Consider the following 21,519-nt stretch of genomic DNA (forward strand, 5'->3'; position numbering starts at 1 on the left):
TTTGGGACAGTGTTTATATTTTCCTTACTGTAAAAGTTTGGTATTATTAAATTTTTTATCATGTATAAGAGAATTAAGATTAAACAGTTTCCTCTTAGTGTTTACCTCAGCTAATCCATTCGTGTAAAACATTGTACAAAAGCTTACCATTGAACGTCTGTGTCATAGGGATTTTGATATAAAAAATAAGACAGATCCCTACCTCCCATTGGGAGAAGATTGTTTTGAAAGAAAGGAAACCATTATTTACCGTATTTGTGAATAAATTAGATTATCATTAAAATTTTCTAAGAAATGTGTGTCAGTCCAACAAATAACTGTTATATAACTGTTATACGTGTACTGTTATATCCTCCTTGTGGGGTTTAAAGTTAGGGACATATGCCATTGTCTGGGAAGTAGGTGGAGGAAGAGGTACCAGGACAGGTGGGCAGAAATACTGACTCTTTTCAAACTTCTTGTATGGGGATAATGATAAGTTGTCTCCTTTCATTGATTAAAAAATATTGTTGCTTTTATGTTTTGTTATATTTATATTTGTCAGCAGTTCCATATTCGGAGAAAAAGTATTGAGATAGGGGCTGGGGGAGTGTCTGTACACTGTAGTCTGACTTCCCAATAGTTGCTGCCACTTCCAGGTTTGAATCTGGCTTCCTGATGGTCCTGACACCGCCCTCCACATCCATCCACACTGAGTCATGGCAAATTCTTGCGCAAGATTTATGCCAATACCTTATTTTTACCGTTTTTCCTCTGCAAACTTACTGAGCTATGGTAATTGCTGGATCCTTTGTACTTGTTTGCTGTGTTAACTTTAGAGTTACATACATTGTATGGTTGTATCTCGTTAATATTGTTGAATAACCAGTCTGAGTTAAATAATAAAACATTTGATTAATCTTTGAAGTATAGAAAATGTAAGAAATGTTGTTTTATGTGTGGTAAAAATTTTTAAGTAGGTTATTGGTAACTGCCTTTAGTCTTTATGATTTGAATACTGTCTTCCTTGTATCCCCAAAGGATATGATCTACAGAAGGAAGCTACCCCTGTTATTTAAAAATATGGTCTCAGTATTTACTTACTTGAGAAATCTATTTTGATGTTTATTTAAACTGAGAATACATGCCTCAATCCTTATAAAGAAGTAACCTAATATGGAATGTAAATATTTCAAGTTATATATAAAAATCTGATCTTTTTCCAGCCTTGCTGTATGTAACTTTTTTTGATCTGTGGGAAAGAGGACAAGAGCTATAAACTCAGAGCCACCTGTGCTTTTGTTGTGCCACATTTTCAGTGCCAGGAGCACATAGACCTGCACCTGTTGGTAATTCCGAGCAAGCCAGCCTTTGCCGAACCCCAGGCCTCTGCTTACACTTTTTGACTGGAACTAAATGATGTTGCCATTTTTATTTTTAGGTTTGCTGGCATGGGTAATCTCATTAAGGTGCTAACCAGGGACATAGACCACAATGCAGCACATTTTTTCTTGGACTTTGAAAGTAAGTCTCTTTAGCCCTTCACAGCTGGTGCATAATGGTAAAGGTGAAAGGTGAATGATCCTCACACCACAGTGAAGGCCAGCCAGAACATTTGTTAATAAAGTATGGGGAATCAAAATTTGCATGATTTTTTCCCTTAATTGTAGGCAAACATCACCATCATACGTATAATTCTTTAGTTTTTCATTTGCTAAAATCATGTTGAGTCTGTAGCCAGTGCTGTCCTTTCATTAGTCCATGAAGCAAGGAGCCTTATGATGAACATTCTACTAGTATGCCGTGGTGACATGCTCACGTTCCTGCCTTCGGTGGCTGGATACCGTCGAAGTGTGCTGCACATCAGAATCAGGAATTAAATAACCGCCACCGGTTACAAATCCAAATTTGGATAGAAATAGCCGCTTTATTTCATGGCATACAGGAAGTAAGTTTAACATTCTACTCTCTTAAGATGAAATGCAAAGGTGAGCTGTGGCCAAAACTCTTGATATTTGGCTTTGAAATAAATTGTTGTTTCGGCGCAATTTTAAACAAGATTACACGTGAATAATTCTTGATCAGAAATTTCTTTCCCAGAATACAAGCACTATTGGAATACTTACAGAATTTTTCATTATAAGGCCACTAATGAGACTTGTCTTGGGAGAATTTTGCGAAGAATTAGAGCAACAGTTGTGCCATTATGTACAGGAAGCCACATTTCACCTCTAGGTCCTCCACATCAACCGTTGCGAGCCCGGTTTGCTGTCGCCCGAGCCCAGTCTCGGTAACCTGAAGGACGAATTCATGGCCTAATGAACATTTTCCCTTTTGCTATTGAAACAAAAAATCCATTTCTGATGTTCTTTTTTATAAAGGGATATTTTCTCTTTTCTCATTCTTGTCTCGACAGGTACCTTAACATGGGGAATCTTCTTAAAGTTTTGACATGCACAGACCTTGAGCAGGGGCCAAATTTTTTCCTTGATTTTGAAAGTGAGAAGATGATTTTATATCTATTTCTCTTTGCCTGCAGTAGACTGCGTTTGTCTTGCACTAAATGAATGTTTCCACTTTGCCATCTGTTTAACTGCTTTGCATGACTGAGCTATGAATTGTTTGAGTAAAATTTCTGGTGCCTTCTAGAACTGAAAATCCTTTTTTTATCGACTAAATTGTAAAATGCTTTTATTTGAATTTTTATAAGAGATATTTCCTTAGTGAGCATTTTTTACAATTTGAGATCTCAAATGAAAACATTTAAGATTCTTATATAAAAACATTTCTATGAAAAAATTTTGGTGAAATTTGTTAATAGAAGCAATTTTTGAGGGGAATTATTGCAGTTGAGAAAAATTAAATATTAACTCTATACCTATTGAAGTATTTTAATACAAATCGGTTCTTGAAGGCCATTCAAAGCTTAGTATTTGGGCATAATATTAAAAGGTAAGTGTGAACCTTAATTATTCAATCTTTGTATATAATTAATTTGAAAAGTTAAGAAACTCATTATATGTACTTATTTCAGGAGTTAATTTTTTTTGACTCTAAATATAAAGAAAATAATGGGTTCACAAACCTTTAAGTAATTTGCCTTCTGTTTGTTTTATGTTGCATGACCTATTGTAATATGGTCTAAGGGTGGCAGGTAAGTGTCATTGACCCCATGCATGTTGAAAAGCTTTTGCTTTTTTGGCTGTTTGTCTGTATTGCTTTAGCTTGTCTGGTTGTCAAATCAAGAACAATGATATTAATTGGTGTTTAAGTGTGAATGTTGCTATTTTAACTGATCATTAGAAAATTGTTAGGAAAGGGTGAAGAGAGCGAGCGCCTTAGATTGTAAATCGTGCGATCTCCTGCATTACTACTAAGGTTAAAACATTTGAACAGATATTTAAGTACTTAAACTTTAAGACCTTTTCTGGCTTTAAAAACAAAATAAACAAGTCCCTGAAAATAAATCCCCAGAGAGTCCCTGCATTTTTCATCAACTTCTGTTTAGTTTATGTGATATTATGCAATTCATTCTACTTTATGAATAATTTAAATATTTTTCTTGAAACCAGGACAGTGCCTATGCACACATTAATTTATTGTTCTACATTTTATGGAATAATTTATGGTCTCTGATATTTTTCTAATTTTATTACATTCCTATCAATGTTCTGTTAATAGTTTGGTAGTGTGTGCAGGCTAGCGAAGGGTAGTAATGCTAATATCAAGACCATAATAAGTTGTGAGTTTTTAGGGGGCCATGTAGTTAAATAAATAGTGGTTTTCTTGACCCTTCTCAACAATTTAACAAGACTATTTTAAGTGCATGTTTAGCATGAATTTTAATCAGCTTGGGGATGTTGAGCAGACTGCTGACTTGAAGGTTATTCTTTCAGATGAGGCAACTTACATTAAAGCTGTATTTTAGTTTATTTGCATCTATTTCAAACTTGGTCTTGTATATTTTTCTGCTATTCTGTCTCCCTTTTACTCTGTCTCAAATTCCTTACATTTGCAGAATCTTGGCTCTGACACAGTCAAGATCTTGTTCAAGACTTGGCACTTGATCTTTTTATAAACCGAGCTTTAGGTTGTGGTCCAGTGAGAGGCATGAGTTTACTGTAGTGTTTAAAATATTATTTGGTCTTGGTTTCCTAATCTGGAATAGGTTTGGGTCATTACCCTTAAATTTAAATAGTTAATTTAGTGCCAGGAAAGGTCGGAATTGCTAACAACAACAATTTCCAATCATGAAGAACTACATGTAAAGTGTTAACTTCTTACGGGCAGCTATAAGTTAAAGAATGATATTGTTGCCTATATCAGCCAATGTAGAACTTTTGGTTTGACACTTACTGCTATACTGTAAGTGAAATTTAGTGAAAACATTCTGTATCCTACGCCAGAGTTTGCCTGTTATTTCTTATTTAGATTTTTAAAGTATGTTTTCTTTTGATTCTTACTTAATCAGTTTTATCTTTTATTCATTAGTCTTTTTTTTTTTTTTAAACAAAACTTTTCTGGTAAAAGTTTACCTTATGATTTGGCTACTAGAGTGACCTTAGCCCATGAGATGGGTCAAAATGGTCAATATATTTAATGTGCCAGTTCCTTATGATTACAGAGAATAAAGCCACACTCTTTTATTGAATAAAATATCAAGTTCTACATTGTTTATTTCTAGATGAACAGTAATATTTAGGTTATCATTGTAATTTAGGTTTATTTTAGCCATGATTTAATGGAGTCCTGTAGGGTACAAAATAAAGACTTTGTCTTAACTTTAGCATGTGCACACATGTGCTGTTTTTCACTTCAGTTCAACATTTATTTATGCCAAGCCTCCTGCCTGCGGACAAGTAGGTGCCAGGGATGCAGAGATACAACTCCTGCCTTTGGAGAGTTCTCAGTCTAGTGGGATAGATAGAAATGCAAATTAATAATAATCTTTGCGTAGTTTACATCCCTGGTATAGCTCAGGAAGGGATTGACTTTACCTTGCAGGGAGTAGACGTTCTGATGGTGATGTTTAGTTGGTTTGGAGGTGCAGTAGAACGTTTCAGACAAATTTAGTGAAGGACATTGTAGAAGGAGTATGTACAAAGTTACTCTATTTTCAGTTAGACCACAGTAGGAGAGTAAAAATAGGTGAATGTTTGTAGATGAGAAATAGAACCTTACTTCCTATGATTCTTTATTTTAGTGCCTTTTCATTTAATCATACATTTCTTCTAATTCTGTGTCTTTTGTGTTACCTGTCCGTCCCCCCCCCATCTTTTACAACTATTGATACCCACTTTTTTAGTCTAACTTTATTTTCCATTTTACCTTTTGTATATTTTCTATTGCTTTTGCTCTGTACTTTGAAATATTTTTATTCTTATGGTTTTTCCTTATATTTTTTTCCCTCTAAAATGATATAGGATTTTATTTGTTCAAAGATGAAAATGCATAATGGTGTCCTTTAACTCATGCTGGAGGCATATTTATATCTACCATCTCGGTACTTTCTCATTCATGCAACAATTTTATTATAGAAAATCTGCTAGGTACTGAGTTTGCATGCCATTCAGTGGTATGTACTGTATATTGAGCTCCCTGCCTTGATGAAATTTATGGAGTTAGAGTATAAATATTTATTGAGCGAATGTATGAATGGATGCCAGATTAAAGCAGATAGACCCTTTATCACAGTTATAATTTTCATGTGATTTCCTTTTTATCTTCCTTCTTTAGTAGCTGATCTTTGCCTCTTTTTGTACCATAACAACTTCAGTTTTTAAAAAATCTTTCTTGTTGAGAGTATTACAGATTTCCCCTTTCCCCACGCCCAGCTTCAATTTTAACATTTATTTTCAGTGACTCTTTTTAGGAAAGTGGGGTGAAATTATTACAATATTTAATTTTACCTTCAAACAGTAAGAGCAACTGAAACATGCTGTAATTGCCCTTGAAGAGCTTTTACAGAAGCCTGATGAGTTACCTCTGTGCTTACTCCAGTAGCAGATACATCCTTTTGCAATCAAATGACTATCCCTTTGTTAGCTGGCTAAGTGGCAGGTTTTTCCTTCAACTAATACAGTTTTTCGTTCTTTGCTCTGAAAAATCAAAGTGACAAGTCTTGGGTGCATTATATGATACCATTTTTTTGAACAAATGCTTTCTTTTACATAGTCTTTCCCCCTCCCTAGTATCTCACCTTTTGCATGACTTGCTGTCGGTAAAGTAGTGCTTACCTGTCTGCTATTTTCTGTTTGTCTTCATTTCTACAGCAGTCTTCAGCAGCTTTCCAAATTATCAATGTGACTCTCCTGTGGCAGTCTAAAACTGTTCAGTCAGTGTGGTGCCGGGCGCTGTCCCACCCTTAGGGGAAACAGACGTCTTTGCCTTTGTTTTTACGTTTCTTGTTATTTATTAAATCTTTTAATAATCATTAATCACTCCCAAGGTCTATTCAAATCTACTTTATAATGTTTCTTTGTCTGTAAGTCTCAGTGTCACATTTTTCTCTTAACAACTAGTCACCACACCAAAAATACATAGTAATTGCAAACTTTACAAATACCTTTTGGTCTACAACAGTCATAATATTGTCCTTTGTCATGAATTCCCTCTTCATGAATTTAAACTATGTGTCTCCTATTGATGTTATGTCTGTAGTTTCACAACCCATGTGAAAAAGTATAAAATTGCTGTTTTTGCATGTAAAGAGTATTTTCTCTGCTGCGCCTAGTGTAAGTATAAAAGTTACAAGATGTACTTTTTAAAAGTGTGTGTCTAACCATGACTTTGGAGAACAAGGTCTGGCTAAATGTGAGAGGATATTACTGCTAAATGACAGACTGATTTTAAAGTCATTTAGCTACAATATCATTATTCGCTCCTAGTAATACCTGTATAACTTTGGACACAGTCTTTTTTTAATTGGCTCCTCTTATGTAATTATTTTGTCATAGAATTTTAATTCAAAAAGTGCATGATTTCTGAAAAGAAATTTGAAAATAAGGGAACAGATATGAGAACACAAATCCCTAAGTTGGCTTTGCATGTAAATGTTACTGTGTTATGTTTTTGTAGTACTGTCTTAGGTATGTTGAAATTAGAATTTGGTACTGTAATTGTTGATTTAAAAAATGTGTGGTATGTTTTTGACTAGTTGGCAGGTTTAATAATTGGGATTGAACTATGACTTGTCCCAAACACAAATAAAGTTATAGTATTTAGGCAACTGGAGTCCTAGTTTCATGTGTCAACTTAGTTTCCTTAAATTTTCCAAGGAAAGGAATAAATATAGATCATTGTGTATTCGTGGGGCGGTGGTGTGGGTACAGAAAACTCTTAGTCACTAGTTTTATATAACAAAGAGATCAGACATGTTCTTAATTCATATTATAAATTAGGTAAGCAAAACAGATCAGACATGTCCTTAATTCACATTATAAATTTGGTTTTCCTCCCCTACCCTCATAAGAGAAAATTTTAGTAGGGAGAAATTCTGCCAGCATAATTCCTCTAAAGCATTATGGTAATTATAATGTTTATCATTTTAAGTGCTTTATGCCTTCTCTGTAGTAACATGGCCTAGTTGAAAAGATGTAAGAAAAATTCAGTTTCCTCACAGAGTGCCCATTCCCCTCCACAAGCACTGTACTAGATGAAAAAGATTTATCCTTAGGAAAAAAATGACCACATCATTAAAAAGAGAATTTCTCTTACCTCGAGTCTAGCAGAGAGAGAGCTAGATTTAGTCCCATTAACATATGTTCTGTGGCTAACACTGCAGGTGGTGGAAATACCCATATGTTTGTGTTCCTTGTCATGCTTTTTGTAACTGTAATTCTTCACTTTTTTCTCACTCATCCTCAAGGATGGAGGAGCTCAGTTTTTGCTTTAGCATTTAAAACGTTCAGTGATAATATTGCAGCTAAAGCATCTAGCTTTCAGCAGCCCAGTGATTCTGGAGCAGTTTCATACTTTGAACTCTTCTGCGCTGGAATATTGACCTTGTGTTCATCGGCAGAGAAGTTCATTTGGTACAGAATTTAAAGTGGTCCCTAGAAAAGGGCAGCATCTAGAAAGGATTCTTTTAAAAGTATTTATATCAATATTCAGTCATTAAATAATGTATAGGAGAGTAAAGTCATTTCAGTCTTAAACATAGATTAGCAAGATATATTAGACCTTTCATTTCTCTAGCATTAAAATAGATCATTACTCATGAATTTACAGTCATTACTGATAGTGACGACTGTAATGAAAAGCCAGTTATTCGTGCCATCACAATTTAAATTCGAATGATAATTCTCAAGTTCACTTAATATACCAAGTCATTATTTGTATCTACAAAAATAATGTTTGGTGTTCCCTTGCTGCTTTGTGATATTTACAAACTTGAGGCTAGTTGTTCAAGTATAGAACTATGGAAAAATTATCAATGTTTTCCAAGAAGTACAAAATTAACATTGAATAAAATGTTAGTCATCTTTAGAAATTTGGATTTAGAGTTATATGTGTACTAAAAAATTCATGTGACTGTGAATTTTCTTGTGCTTTCCTGCTGTTTAGATGCCCAGCCTACAGAGTCCGAGAAGGAAATTTATAATCAGGTGAATGTAGTGTTAAAAGATGCAGAAGGCATCTTGGAAGACTTGCAGTCATATAGAGGAGCTGGCCATGAAATACGAGAGGTAAAGCACGCCATTTTCCAATCAACTAGAATGTACTGTGTCCCTCCCTCTTTTTAATCTCTATCGTTTTCTATACTTTAGAATTCTATTGCATAGTAAAAATTATATTTAAAGGAAGATCACTTGCATTATTTCAAAAGTGGTTGCAAAATATAAGAATAAAAGGAAAACAGTGTTCTATAAATATGTATGTATTTTATGTATATTAAAAAAAATTGTGTGTTACTGGTTGCTGTCACACCTGAAATTTACTGTATCCATGGGGGGCCTATTGGTATTTTTATGGAGGGGAAGAGCAGACACAACTTTTTTTGGCCTTTTGTTCTGTCTTCTATTTTTCCTGCTCCTCCTAAACTTCCTTGGGAAATCTGAAATCATCCTTGTGGTCTGACTCCCCAACTCTGTCTGACTTTTTCCTCAGAGCAAATGTTCAGTGTGGTCTCCCTCAACTTTCTTCTCCCGAACCTCTGACCTGATCCAGGTTTCTTCCCATTCATCTCATTCTCCATTTCTTCTGTTTTTCCGGAGAAACTTAGTCTCTCTCCTTCTTACCAAGACTATGTTCTCTAACATTCTTCTCCATTTTCCTCTGGAATTTCAATTCTTTCTTCTCTTAATTCCACCTGTTTTTTTCTCTTTTACTGACTTTTTCTCCTCAGCATAAACATACTCAGCAGTCCTGTTCTACCCAAAGAAACCTCCTAGCCTCTTTTTCTCATCTAAGATAGAGTCTATTAAATAAACAATGCTTATTCTCTAGGATAAACCACCAGAAATGGAGATAATGTTTTGATATATGTGTTGACGGTTTCAATATTTTTGGAAATGAGAGTGAGAACACCTGCTCCATGACACCCTCACATTGACACTGACCAAGCACCCTTGTGCATGTTGGGCTGTGGTTGGTGCTGTACTGAAACGTTCTCTAGCAGCAGTAACGCTGATGTGAAAGGAGAAGGAACCAGCATTATAAGGAGAACCATGACATTTTGATGTGGCAGGGCAGCCATTGTCTTCAGTTCTGAATCCAGCAAGGCCAGGAAACAGTTAACTGTGCTCGCTTGTGACAGTGGGTGGCATTTGTTGGAGCATTTGATAGTATGAGAATGAGCAGATACTCGAAATATCATTTTTAGGTCCTTGCAAGAAAAGTTGGCTAGGCTTCTCAAGAGAAGAAAGCAAATTTAAAGTTTTTATCTATTTGCTCATTTCCTGAATAATAAATAAAATAAACAAGTTTCTACTTGCTATAAAACATTACTGAGACTGGGCTTGAGGCTAAAAGGATTTTTCATATACAGCAGGATAATATTACAGTTCCTTTGAAATATTCATATTAATATGAAATAAAGATTGTCATATATTTTTAACATTAAAATATTTCTATATCGTCACATAAATGGGATTTACTTTGGACTCCTATAGTGCTTAAGCATCCTTTAAAATTTTTTTATGTTAAACTATCAAGGACATTTGCATATAGTGGCAAGCTTATAAAGCAAATTGCTTAAATAATATATAGCCCATTTATTTAGTTTGTAGCTAATTTATTCAGAGCTTCTTCTAAATTTACCTGGTTTCAATTTTTGTTTGCGTTCCTGTTTTTTGGTTTTGTGTAGACAGAGTTAGCGCCTTGGGAAAATTTAAACATCAGTACCTCCTGATCACGTTTATGAGTAGCCCCACACCCCGCCGTGGGTGTGAGTTTCAGCTTTCAGATGGTGAGTTTAGCTTGTTGGAAGATGTCAGAGAAAGCAAACCAGGTTGTTGAAAAAGACATTAGTTTTCATAAAGGGTTAAGAAAAGCATCTTTAAGCAAAATAAAGATGAAAATAAGAAAATACATTTCTTTGGGAAGAACCCTCTAAATTAATAGAAGATTGCCTAGTGGTTTGAAGGACTGGGCATAGAGAAAAGGCATATGCACGTTATATTAGGGTCTTTAGATTGCGGTTTATTTCCTCTCCTTTCAGATTTGAAACTAGTTTTTACCTTCTTATTCGGGAAAACCCGAGAAAACTTGGATTCCAGAATAATACTTTAGTTATAGGAAATAAGTGTGACAATTTCCGAATCCCATCTTTCAGGTTGATTTGGGTTCTTAATTTGGTAAGTCTCCTAAAACTACTTTGGACCCTGGAATTTGAATTATTCAAAGTTTCTTACCCTGTTCCACAGTTGGCATCTTTTTTCATTGATTGCCTAACTTTTTGGTTTCTTTTTATTTTGCTAAAATAATTTTTTGAAAGAGTACTGCTAAGAAAGCCTATCTGTGATATGCAGAACAATATAAATGGTTTCTTTTTGTGGCTGTAAAAGGTATCAAGGTGTAATACATTTAACCAGCATGTATTGTGTCATCCTGTTCCATTATATCCATGTCCATTGCAAGGATAACTAAAAGTGTGTTATGATAGGGCTAAGTATCCAGGAAGTTGAGAAGGCCCACTCTCAGCATTCCTGTGTCCATTGTTCTGTATTTTGTAGATTGTACCAGGGTTTCCAACATTTGCTAAGACATATATTTTAATGTAAAAAGAATGCTGCTGGACTTTCAGAACTCTTAACTTTTTTTTTCCCCCCTTTCGATTTTGAAGGCCATCCAGCATCCAGCAGATGAGAAGTTACAAGAGAAGGCATGGGGTGCTGTTGTCCCACTAGTAGGCAAATTAAAGAAATTTTATGAATTTTCTCAGAGGTTAGGTAAGTTGAAAGTTTTGTAATTATAACTTCCGTAGTGAAAAATACATTTATTGGTGCCACCAGAAGTAATTTAGAGTATTTTATGTTCACATTGCTATATTAATGTGCAACATATGTGAAGCAAGTTTGTTAGACTGTAGGATATTACAGCATAAACCTAGGTCTTTATTTAGACTGTTGTCCTCGACACATTAGTGCTTCCATAAGGAAAGCTCTGATTTCATTGCAGTCTAAAGGGTCCTAGCGAGAGAAACCACTTGGTAGAAGTTCTCTCCAGCAAACCCTCTCCCACATGCAGGAGCTAATCCATAGGCTCTGGAATATTTAGATTTTGATGTTCTTAAAATCATTGCTGATTAGGATCAGTTAGTTCATGGATCTAAAACTACAGGTTGAGGACTAGGGAGCCAATAGGAAAAGCTACTGTGAGATCCAAATTGTGCCTTCACTACAGCCAGTAAACACAGTTGGAATTCCCTTCCTTGGAGAAGTGGCCAAAGTAAGATCTAGACATCGAGCTGCTGGTGTCATTTGAAAGCTGTACATTGGGAGGACTTTCTGTGTGACATGGTGGACATACGGGAGGAGCAGGATAGGTATATCTGAAATTTGAAAAATTTAAATTGAAGCTCTTGACACATGTTTTATATAGTTTTGAGTTTTGAATCTCATAAACATGTTATGTATTTTAAATGAACTCATGCAATTTGGTAAACTGTGCAGTAAGGTAAGAGTCAACCTGGGGGCTCATGCGCTAAGTTTAGGCCTGAGATGTGATTTCTTGGGGCCATAGTTTAAAAAAATTCCTCATCAGATGCCAGGTTTAAAAGTTGGTAATTGTTTGTGTTTTGGTGTTAAGTCTCCAGTTGTTTGATAAAATCAGTAGTTTAGGTGCCAGTTGGTCAGTTGATCTGCATGTCAGTTGGCCGGAGCTAAGTGACAAGCATCGCTGTTGATTACTGAGAGCATGTGCTTTCTAGTTTAGTAGGTTCCCGGGGCTTCCTAGTTTTTATATCTTGCTTTTCATATTCTTTATGTTAGGTACTTGGCCATTTGTGTTTGCAACTTTTCCTTTAAAGTGGAGGTTCTTTTTTTTAAAAAAACTATGTTTTTTAAAAAATAAGAGAATTGCTATTTTTCTTAGATACAGTATGCACTGTTAAATGTGAAAACAAATAATAGTTGAGATAGAAGTATTTGGTAAATTATTCTTTTCTTACTAAAAATAAGAATTGTAATTTATTTTCTCAAGCACGCAGTCAGCTCTTTGCCTTTCAGTCAAATATCTACATCGTCTGTAGCTTGGTAGCTTCAGACCACTGGCCTTGGCCTTGTAATTGTGGTGGTCATGACTCCTTCATATTTAGAGAATTATCTGTGCTAGTAGTTTCTGGCTGCATTTATAGTTGAATTGCTTTAGATCAGGCGTCCTCAAACTACGACCCGCGGGCCACATGCGGGTGTTTTTGCCGTTTTGTTTTTTTACTTCAAAATAAGATATGTGCAGTGTGCATAGGAATTTGTTCATAGTTTTTTTTAAACTATAGTCCGGCCCTCCAACGGTCTGAGGGACAGTGAACTGGCCCCCTGTTTAAAAAGTTTGAGGACCCCTGCTTTACATGGTGCTCTTGTCTTACTAAGGCTCATTCTAGTCTCAGCATTTACCAACGAAAAAAGAATAATTACAAAATCGGCCAAACCAGTCAGGCTTGCATGCTTTCTTACGTTTTATCTACTGGAATTGAATCGGGCTCCTGGTATGGGTTTCATCGTGGGTGCTGTGTTCCATTTCAGCAGAGGCATTTGGTAACACAGGTGATAAATAGCAAAGAGCATCAGTGTCCATGCTGTCACCTGGAAGCCTTGAGCCTTCATCATGGGATTCTGGGGTCTCTGTAAAGTTACGAGCAAAGTCTACATTTAAGACCTGATGGCTTACTCCTCATGTCTTGTCCAGTAACCTGACTAGTAATGTTTCCAGTTTTCTTGCTTACAGGATGCATATCTTTGCTTGCATGTTATAGGAACTCAGTGTTTGTTGAATGAGTGATGTACTAATGAATATACACATCTGCTATATCAAATGTGTGTTGGGTATTTAGGAGAAGCAATAAATGGATTTTAGGCTTTGGTGGCATAATGGCCTATTTGAATTTTCATTTGCTAGCTGTATGGTCTTGGCCACATCACTTAGATTCTCTGAACTTTAGTATCCTGTCTGGTCCTCCAGTTTGTTGAGTCTTCTGCTTTATGTCCACTAAACCTCTCTAGTCTCTTCTCTTCCTGCCTCACTGTTGAGCCAGAGATGAGGATAAACACCATAGACAACACACAAAGTCCCACACAGGCATCAAATGAGCATGGTCCTTTAGAATCCTGCAATCTCAAGGAGAGGGTGGCTTGGCCTGCGCACTGCAGATAACCACGAGGTGCATTCCAGAAGAGGGACCTCGATCCCTTGTGGCTTATTTATGGAGGGACAGGAAAGGGTCACCGAATAATTTGGAAGATACTGAGCTTTGTCCATAGCCCTTGCTGGCCTGGGAAACACCCTGTTCTTGGTAGTTGGTCTCAGGCCTTCCTGGTTGAGACATAACCTGAGGGAGGTTACGTGATTAGACAGTAGACAAACTGTGTTGTCTTTCCTCAGTCTTTCTTCCTCCTGTTCCAGGGACTTAGTACAGGGACCACCTCCAAGGGTCATAATGAGTGAGTTTATGCAACACGTTGAGTCCTTGTCACTGGGCTAAATGTACCAAAATCTATTAAAAGGGCCCAAAGTGCCCACAATAATTGTGGTCATGTCTGTTGGCTGCCTTAAATCCCCCACAGACCACATCCTTTGGGTTCCCTTCTGAGGATTCAGCGACTGGTCTTTGACAGTAGGTGGATTGCAATTGATGAAAATAAATGGCTCTTGTCTCTCAAGGGGAACTTTCTGCAGGGGCCTCCCCTTCTTGGTCCTGAGCTTCAGCCATTCATAGAAGTTCTCAAGTTCATTGACCATCCCAGCTCAGTAATGCGACTTGAGTCCACCGCTAGGGGGCAATGTCTCCCATCTACCAGAGTGGTAGTGTGCTTTGAATGCTGAACTTAACCCCGAGACTATAAAATCTAGTAAATGCAAAAATTTTTGTATCAGTCCAGTTTTTTTTTAATAATATTGGTGGGTGTGTTTTCTTAAGTGTATTTTCCTGCTCTCATCTCTCTCAAACTTTGCTTTCTACTTACATTAACGCTGGCACACGGAATGAATCTTGGGAGAAATAAACCATTTTTCAGAGTAGCCAAAAATGTTATTCCTCTTAATTGATTTTTCACATCCACATTGCAGCTCTATGAGCCAGCCATAGGCCTATAGTCCATTCTCCACACTGCAGGTCAGGTGCAGAATGTAAATGCTAATCGGTAATGCCCCTGTTTACATAGTTTATCCAGGGATATCGGGATGACAAGGTCAGGATGCTTCATATGGCACACACACTATAATCATAGTAGAGGCCTGGTGCACAAATTGGTGCACATTGAAAGGAAATTAATTAGAAGAAATATTTTAATAGCACTATTAGCCCTTTCTCTATAATAGAAGTGTCAACCAAATTCATGTTCGACAATGACAGATAGAAACACACATGTGCGATTGGCGCCAGCAAGCGCTTTATATATATAAACTTGTTTAATTAGACCTGCTTTCTGATTTAGCTAAACTTTTTCTAGCTCAGTGAAACACCCCAACTTCTCTTTCAGGTAATTTTTAGCAACTCAGCAGTAAATATCAACAGGAAGCAGATTATTATTGTAGATCACGCAGGGAGAACAAAGGGTGAAATATTTGTAGACTACTATATATTTGACTATATTCTGAGCAGTGAGAGAACCTGAAGTCATTTTTAAGGTCCACCATTTCTTCTTTTCAGTCGGGTCAAGTTTCTAAACTTTCAAAACTCCGTTTTCCGGCTAATGAAAAGAAAATAGGATTCTAGCCGAAACCGGTTTGGCTCAGTGGATGGAGCGTCGGCCTTCGGACTGAGGGGTTCCAGGTTCGATTCCGGTCAGGGGCATGTACCTTGGTTGCGGGCACATCCCCAGTGGGGGGTGTGCAGGAGGCAGCTGGTCGATGTTTCTCTCTCATCGATGTTTCTAACTCTCTATCCCTCTCTCTTCCTCACTGTAATAAATCAATAAAATATATACAGAAAAAAAAAAAATAGGATTCTACCGAGTCTCCTATCTACCTACTCCAGGACTTCTGTGAGGATCAAATGAGATGAGGCATGGGAAAACGCTTCACAGACATTTGGTTAAAGTGTGAAATGTTTGCACCTGGCGATAAAGCAAGGCATATTCCTGGGCTGAATAAACTACAAGGAGGCTAGTCACTAGGGAGAGGAAGCCGGGCGTTATCAGGCACCCACAGTGACTGTTTCCGGGCTGGGCTGGGCTGTGGGCCGCATTTTGTGCCATGGGGTCTCAGCAGCACTGGCTGCAATTTGGTGGGGTGTCGCTCTGGGATGGTGGCAGGGCCTGTGTCCCACTTGGGGGAAGCGAGTGTGGCTTTGTAAATGGCCAGTGAGTGTCATGGCAGCTCCTGTGTTGAGCCTCTACCCCATGGTGGTCAGTGCATGTCATAACGACCGGTTGGATTATTGGAGTGACACTTAGCAAATTGGCCTTTTATATAGAGAGAGGTTGTTTTAATCTCCTCAACGCGCTCTATCCACTGGTATTGGTATTGCAGTGTGAGTACTATGTCATGCGCTGGCCCCGGCCCTGTCTGTTTGCACACTCTTCCTCATCCTTAGCAGACAATCCATTCTCAGCTCAGGTGTCACTTACTCAGGGAGGTCTTTTTCTGAACTTCAACTAGGTGAGGTCCTATTTTTATATCTTTCCATTATACCATGTGTTTCTTCTTAACACACATCATAATTTCTTTCTTCTCTGTATAATCAGGCTCCATGTGACCATAGGGAGCTGACTATACCTTCATCTCTGTTTCCCCAGTGCCTGGCACATAGTAGGCAGTCAATATGTTTTTTGACTTAATGTAAAAAGAATACTATCTGCCATTTGGTGTTATTGTGTGGATGACAGATAATGTCTATGTAGTGTGTAGCCCAGTATCTGGCACATAATAGACACATAAGAAATATATACGGCTGGTAGTAATCAGAATAATATTTCATGAGGTTACAGGAGGCCAGGTAGAATGCTGCTTTATTTGAGGAACAGCTTAATATGGTGGAAAGATAGGGCTGTATAGTCAGAAACACCTGGCATTTACTAGCTGCACCCTTGGGGTCTAATCTCTTTGAAACTCAGTTTATCCATGTGATACCCATGTCATAATTGATGCTGAAAGTTAAATGAGAGGTTGGGTTAAGCTCACTATGGGTGTTGGTTCACCATTAAGTCTTCATCAATAGTAGAGCTGATATTTTTTTAAGTTAAGGGTTGATGATCTAACATAAATTCATTATCATTAAGAAATATTTGTTTATTGACCTGACACTTACTCATTAATTTCCGATCACCATCTGACTCTAAGCTGTTTTTTTCTGAATAGAATCTAGCATTGTTTTTTGATTCTGTAATCTGTAACTAAATTAGTGTGATTTCTATAACTTTATTGAATGAAATGCCACTATTTACATTTTTAAACACAGTATTAATTAACTTGGCATTCCAAAAGTAGCACTTATTTTAAAGGGACCATTTTTCTTAAACTCAGAAAGCTAATTATTAAATCAAAGATTTTGTTTCCTTTAGTAACTGAAAGAAAGCAGTTTCTGTTTATAAATAAGCAGCAAACTCAAAGTATGAGAAGTTGGTCCTTCGTTCTTAGCCATGGACAGATTTGACCGTGTGGACATAGGGCCACTGTAGACGTTACTTGGCTGTAGGTAACAATGACCATTTCATAACCGTCAACACTGCAGATTGGTAAATGTAGTATAAAGGGCGCTCTCTGATCCTGGTATTCAGATTACATTTTGCATTACTTTGAATTTGAGTTTATAGATTACAAAACTGAATTAGTCTCTCTAAGGTTTTTATTCTACCAAATAATATCAATTTGCGTGATTGTATTTAGATGATCTGGATTTTAAAGAGAACTTACTTTCATGGGATTTGGAATCATAACATTTATAAATTGTTCACTTTCTAATTAACAAATATCAGGAGATTCAAACAACATTTAAATCTTTTTTTTTCCTTTAGAAGCAGCATTAAGAGGTCTTCTGGGAGCCTTGACAAGTACCCCATACTCTCCCACCCAGCACCTAGAGCGAGAGCAGGCTCTCGCTAAGCAGTTTGCAGAAATCCTTCACTTCACACTCCGGTTTGATGAACTCAAGGTAGGATTCCTGCTGGCCTTGACTATATGAAAGCACGAGTCCCTCATAGAGCACCAGGAGGGACGCGTGGAGACGTAGCTGAAATGTGCTTAGTGATGTCTGGTGTCCTTAGCAAAAATGGAAAACTGGATATAAAAGTCATGGCAGGTCTTTTGATACATGCATAGCAAATTACCCAATATTCAGCCTTCATTTAACTTCATTTAAAAAAGTTCTCTGAAAGAATATTGACCTTTTCTGATATATTTTTTTCCTTTCTGCTCACCTCCAGTTTATCTCAATTTTCTTTTATATAAAAAGGTTAACCCGTCAGTTTACCTATCTTTATGCCTACCTGTCTGCCTACCTCCACTGTTGGAGGAGTGTATGTAGAAGCAAGCACTAGCTCTCCCAGCAGGAGACTGGCTTCCACATCGCGCCCTGCACAGCAGCCAGCTGGGAGCAGGCCCTGTGACATCTCAGGGCCTCGGATGCCTTGCCTGGGAAATGGAAGGGCAGGATTCCTAACTTCAGCCTTTCATGGTTAAATCTCAGACAACTGTTCTCTTTTATTAACACTTTGAGCACAGATGACTTACATACACAATTTTAGTCAGTCTGGAGATTGTCCTGTTGACCATGATGCTTGCTTCTGTTGTAATTCCAAAGCAAGTGCCTGCAGAGTTTTTCTTGTTTTCGTCTTGTGGTGATCCTATGTTTTGGCAAACCACCTTTTAGTATATTATGTGAAATTATCGAGAAAAAGAAGGGAAACTTACTGACCATGATTAAAAAACAATCTGTAGCCAAAACCGGTTTGGCTCAGTGGATAGAGCGTCGGCCTGCGGACTCAGGGGTCCCAGGTTCGATTCCGGTCAAGGGCATGTACCTTGGTTGCAGGCACATCCCCAGTAGTGGGTGTGCAAGAGGCAGCTGATCGATGTTTCTCTCTCATCGATGTTTCTAACTCTCTGTCCCTCTCTCTTCCTCTGTAAAAAATCAATAAAATATATATAAAAAAATAAAAAACAATCTGTACATTTTATATGTTCATTGGGGACTGAGTGCATTGTGAACATGATTTATGTGCAAAAAAGCCATCTTGGTGATACCAGTTTTATTTGTTAAAGTGTTATTACAAATTAGGAATGCTATTTCACTAGTAAAAACTGTATTTAGTAGATTTTCACTTAATTTTTTTCAGTATCATTTAATACCTACTCCATTTTTCTTTCTCAACTGTCTTCTTTAGATGACAAATCCTGCCATACAGAATGATTTCAGCTATTATAGAAGAACATTGAGTCGTATGCGGATTAATAACGTTCCAGTAAGTTAACACTTTGAACTAGGGGTGGTAATAATAACTTATCTCTCAGTTCAAGTTCTTCTTTTATTTGTTCGTTTGCTCATTCATTCTGATAAAATTAAAGCTAGTAGGTAAGCTGTGGGCAACCACAAATGTGGGAAGGGAAGAAAGAGCAAAATGCAGGAAACCATATGGTATTGACCCCCCACACACACTTTTTCCCTTAAATTCCTACGACTACTTCAATAAAATTATTTTTTGTCTGCATGACATTGATACCGGATTTCTCTGTGTAGTCTCATTTTAACGACATAATAATTGTGAGTTGGCGGTTTTGAGTGTTTTGTCCCCATATTCATCGAATGGAAGACTCCAGAGAGGAACCGGTCTGGGAGAAGAGTGGTACTGATGCTGGCAGAGGGGAGAGCGTGGCCGGGGGGTCTGGCTGGCCGAGGGAGTGGCTTCTGCGCCTGCTCCTGCCTAGCGGAGCACCGCTTCTGCTTCTTCGGGCTCGTGAGCCTCTGGACTCCTCCTCCTCTTAGCTGTGTCACACCCTTTCTCCCGCCAAGGAGTCAGATGTCTGTCACCAGTAAAACCTTAAATTTGAAGAAATATTATCTTTTTCTCGATATATTGAGGGCCTACCTTGTGTGGAAAATAGGGAAATTTCTAGGATCAGCCCTAGCCTCTAGTAGATGGTTTAATAAAGAAATACTGCCGAAACCGGTTTGGCTCAGTGGATAGAGCGTCCGCCTGCGGACTCAAGGGTCCCAGGTTCGATTCCGGTCAAGGGCATGTACCTTGGTTGCGGGCACATCCCCAGTGGGGGGTGTGCAAGAGGCAGCTGATCGATGTTTCTCTCTCATCGATGTTTCTAACTCTCTATCCCTCTCTCTTCCTCTCTGTAAAAAATCAATAAAATATATATTAAAAAAAAAAAAGAAATACTGCATAAATGTGTAAAGATGCTGAGTGGCATCAGAGGCTAAAAACACCAAAGGACACCATTTTTTTTTTTCTTCTTCATTGATGAGTGTTTTGTGAGGTGGTTGCTCCTAAGACAGGTCCTGGGTTGGGGGACGATCCCTTTTCCAAGAAGCAGCTGTGCCTTGCATCAGTTAGATTTTGCATAGCCCAGTTCCTGCTGTGAGACTACCGTATCACCTGTAAATAAAGTAAAAGCACCACACTCAGTGCTCTGTGAGAGCCATCACTCAGGGCCAGAGACATCAGTCACCTTGTACTGCCGTTTGCTGTCAATAGTTATAAATCAGTCCGTCAATAGTTATAAGTCAATCCGTCAATAGTTGTAAGTCAATCCGGTCCTTGTTGAGTGAAGCGTCTCTCCAAGCGCTTCCCCTTGTCATCTGCTAACTCTGCATCCCAGGTGGAAGCCCCCTCGCGCTCCTTTCGGCAGTCATTCTGTAGCCGGAGAGCTCATTGTCTGACCTGTGGTCTTTTTATTCTATGGTACACTCTGCCCACGGTCATCGGCTTGCTTTCTTTACAACACGGATGTTGTCATTCCTTTTCTCTAATGTTTTACGTGGTTCACAGTCACAGACAAGATGTTAGGCAGCATTTAACGCCCTCTACATCCCACCCCACCTTCCTCCCCAGCCTGTCTTCCACTAGTTGCTGCCTCTTAGTACCTGGAACACATTGAGTTGCATGGAATTACACATTGAGTTACGTGGAATTCCACTTCCAAGTCATTAGCGAGCATGCTCTTCCCTTCCATCGACTGGGTGAACCTGCCCAGCATCACCTCCAAAGCCCAACACGTCCATTAGTCCATTTTAGTTTCTTCCAGTCTAACTTAGTCTCTCTCACCCTCTCCATTCTATTGTGGATGCTGTGTGTTCCCAGTGGGGCAGGGTGCGATGTCATAGTCACCTTCCTGTCTTCCATAGCATGTAGAGTAATCCCTGGTACCCAGAAGGCAGCTTGTCAATGTCCTATTTCATTGCTTAATATTTAAAATACAGGGTGGGGCAAAGTAGGTTTACATTTGTGAGTATGCAAAACAGAGCTTATTCTTGTATTATTATTAATGTGTTTTTTCTCATATGAACAACTGTAAACCTACTTTTGTCCCACTTCATATTTTTTAAAAGAGGTTATCTTTTATAAAAAATTTCTTGTCCTTTTTAATCTTTATTTTTGAAGACTACTTGAAGGTCTAAAATATAGTTTAAGAGTATTTATTAGACTAATTTAGCAAGCATGAATGAGACAACATTGCCAAAGTCCTTGTACAGATGAGACCCTATGTAATCATCTCTGAGCTGATGGCCAGGTGCTCTTATTTTCCATGCAGGCAGAAGGAGAAAATGAAGTAAACAATGAACTGGCAAATCGAATGTCTTTGTTTTATGCCGAGGCAACCCCGATGCTGAAAACCTTAAGTGATGCCACAACAAAATTTGTATCAGAGGTAAGCATTGCCGGGAAGTTTCTCTGTGGTGCTGCTCTGCCTGTCTGCGGACACGATGACCCAGCA

General features: G+C 37.9%; 1 protein-coding gene across 7 annotated transcripts in view; it reads left to right on the forward strand.

Moving 5' to 3' along the window:
- The window catches only part of CYRIB (CYFIP related Rac1 interactor B), a 112,757-nt gene that overhangs the window by 82,785 nt on the left and 8,453 nt on the right, over positions 1-21,519 (forward strand). For 4 of the 7 annotated variants that reach the window (XM_079796222.1, XM_079796219.1, XM_079796220.1 and 1 more), the window contains 6 exons: positions 2,396-2,478; positions 8,545-8,666; positions 11,264-11,369; positions 17,592-17,728; positions 18,960-19,037; positions 21,337-21,453. In XM_079796222.1, the coding sequence (XP_079652348.1) occupies positions 2,406-2,478; positions 8,545-8,666; positions 11,264-11,369; positions 17,592-17,728; positions 18,960-19,037; positions 21,337-21,453 (633 nt within the window). In that variant the 5' untranslated portion in view covers positions 2,396-2,405. Of the gene's footprint in view, positions 1-1,420; positions 1,504-2,395; positions 2,479-8,544; positions 8,667-11,263; positions 11,370-17,591; positions 17,729-18,959; positions 19,038-21,336; positions 21,454-21,519 lie in introns of those variants that run through there. The other 3 variants (XM_079796221.1, XM_079796225.1, XM_079796223.1) reach the window with 2 other exon arrangements.

The sequence above is a fragment of the Cnephaeus nilssonii genome (genome assembly GCF_951640355.1).
Source record: "Cnephaeus nilssonii genome assembly, chromosome: 18".
In the NCBI taxonomy this organism is placed as follows: domain Eukaryota; kingdom Metazoa; phylum Chordata; class Mammalia; order Chiroptera; family Vespertilionidae; genus Cnephaeus; species Cnephaeus nilssonii.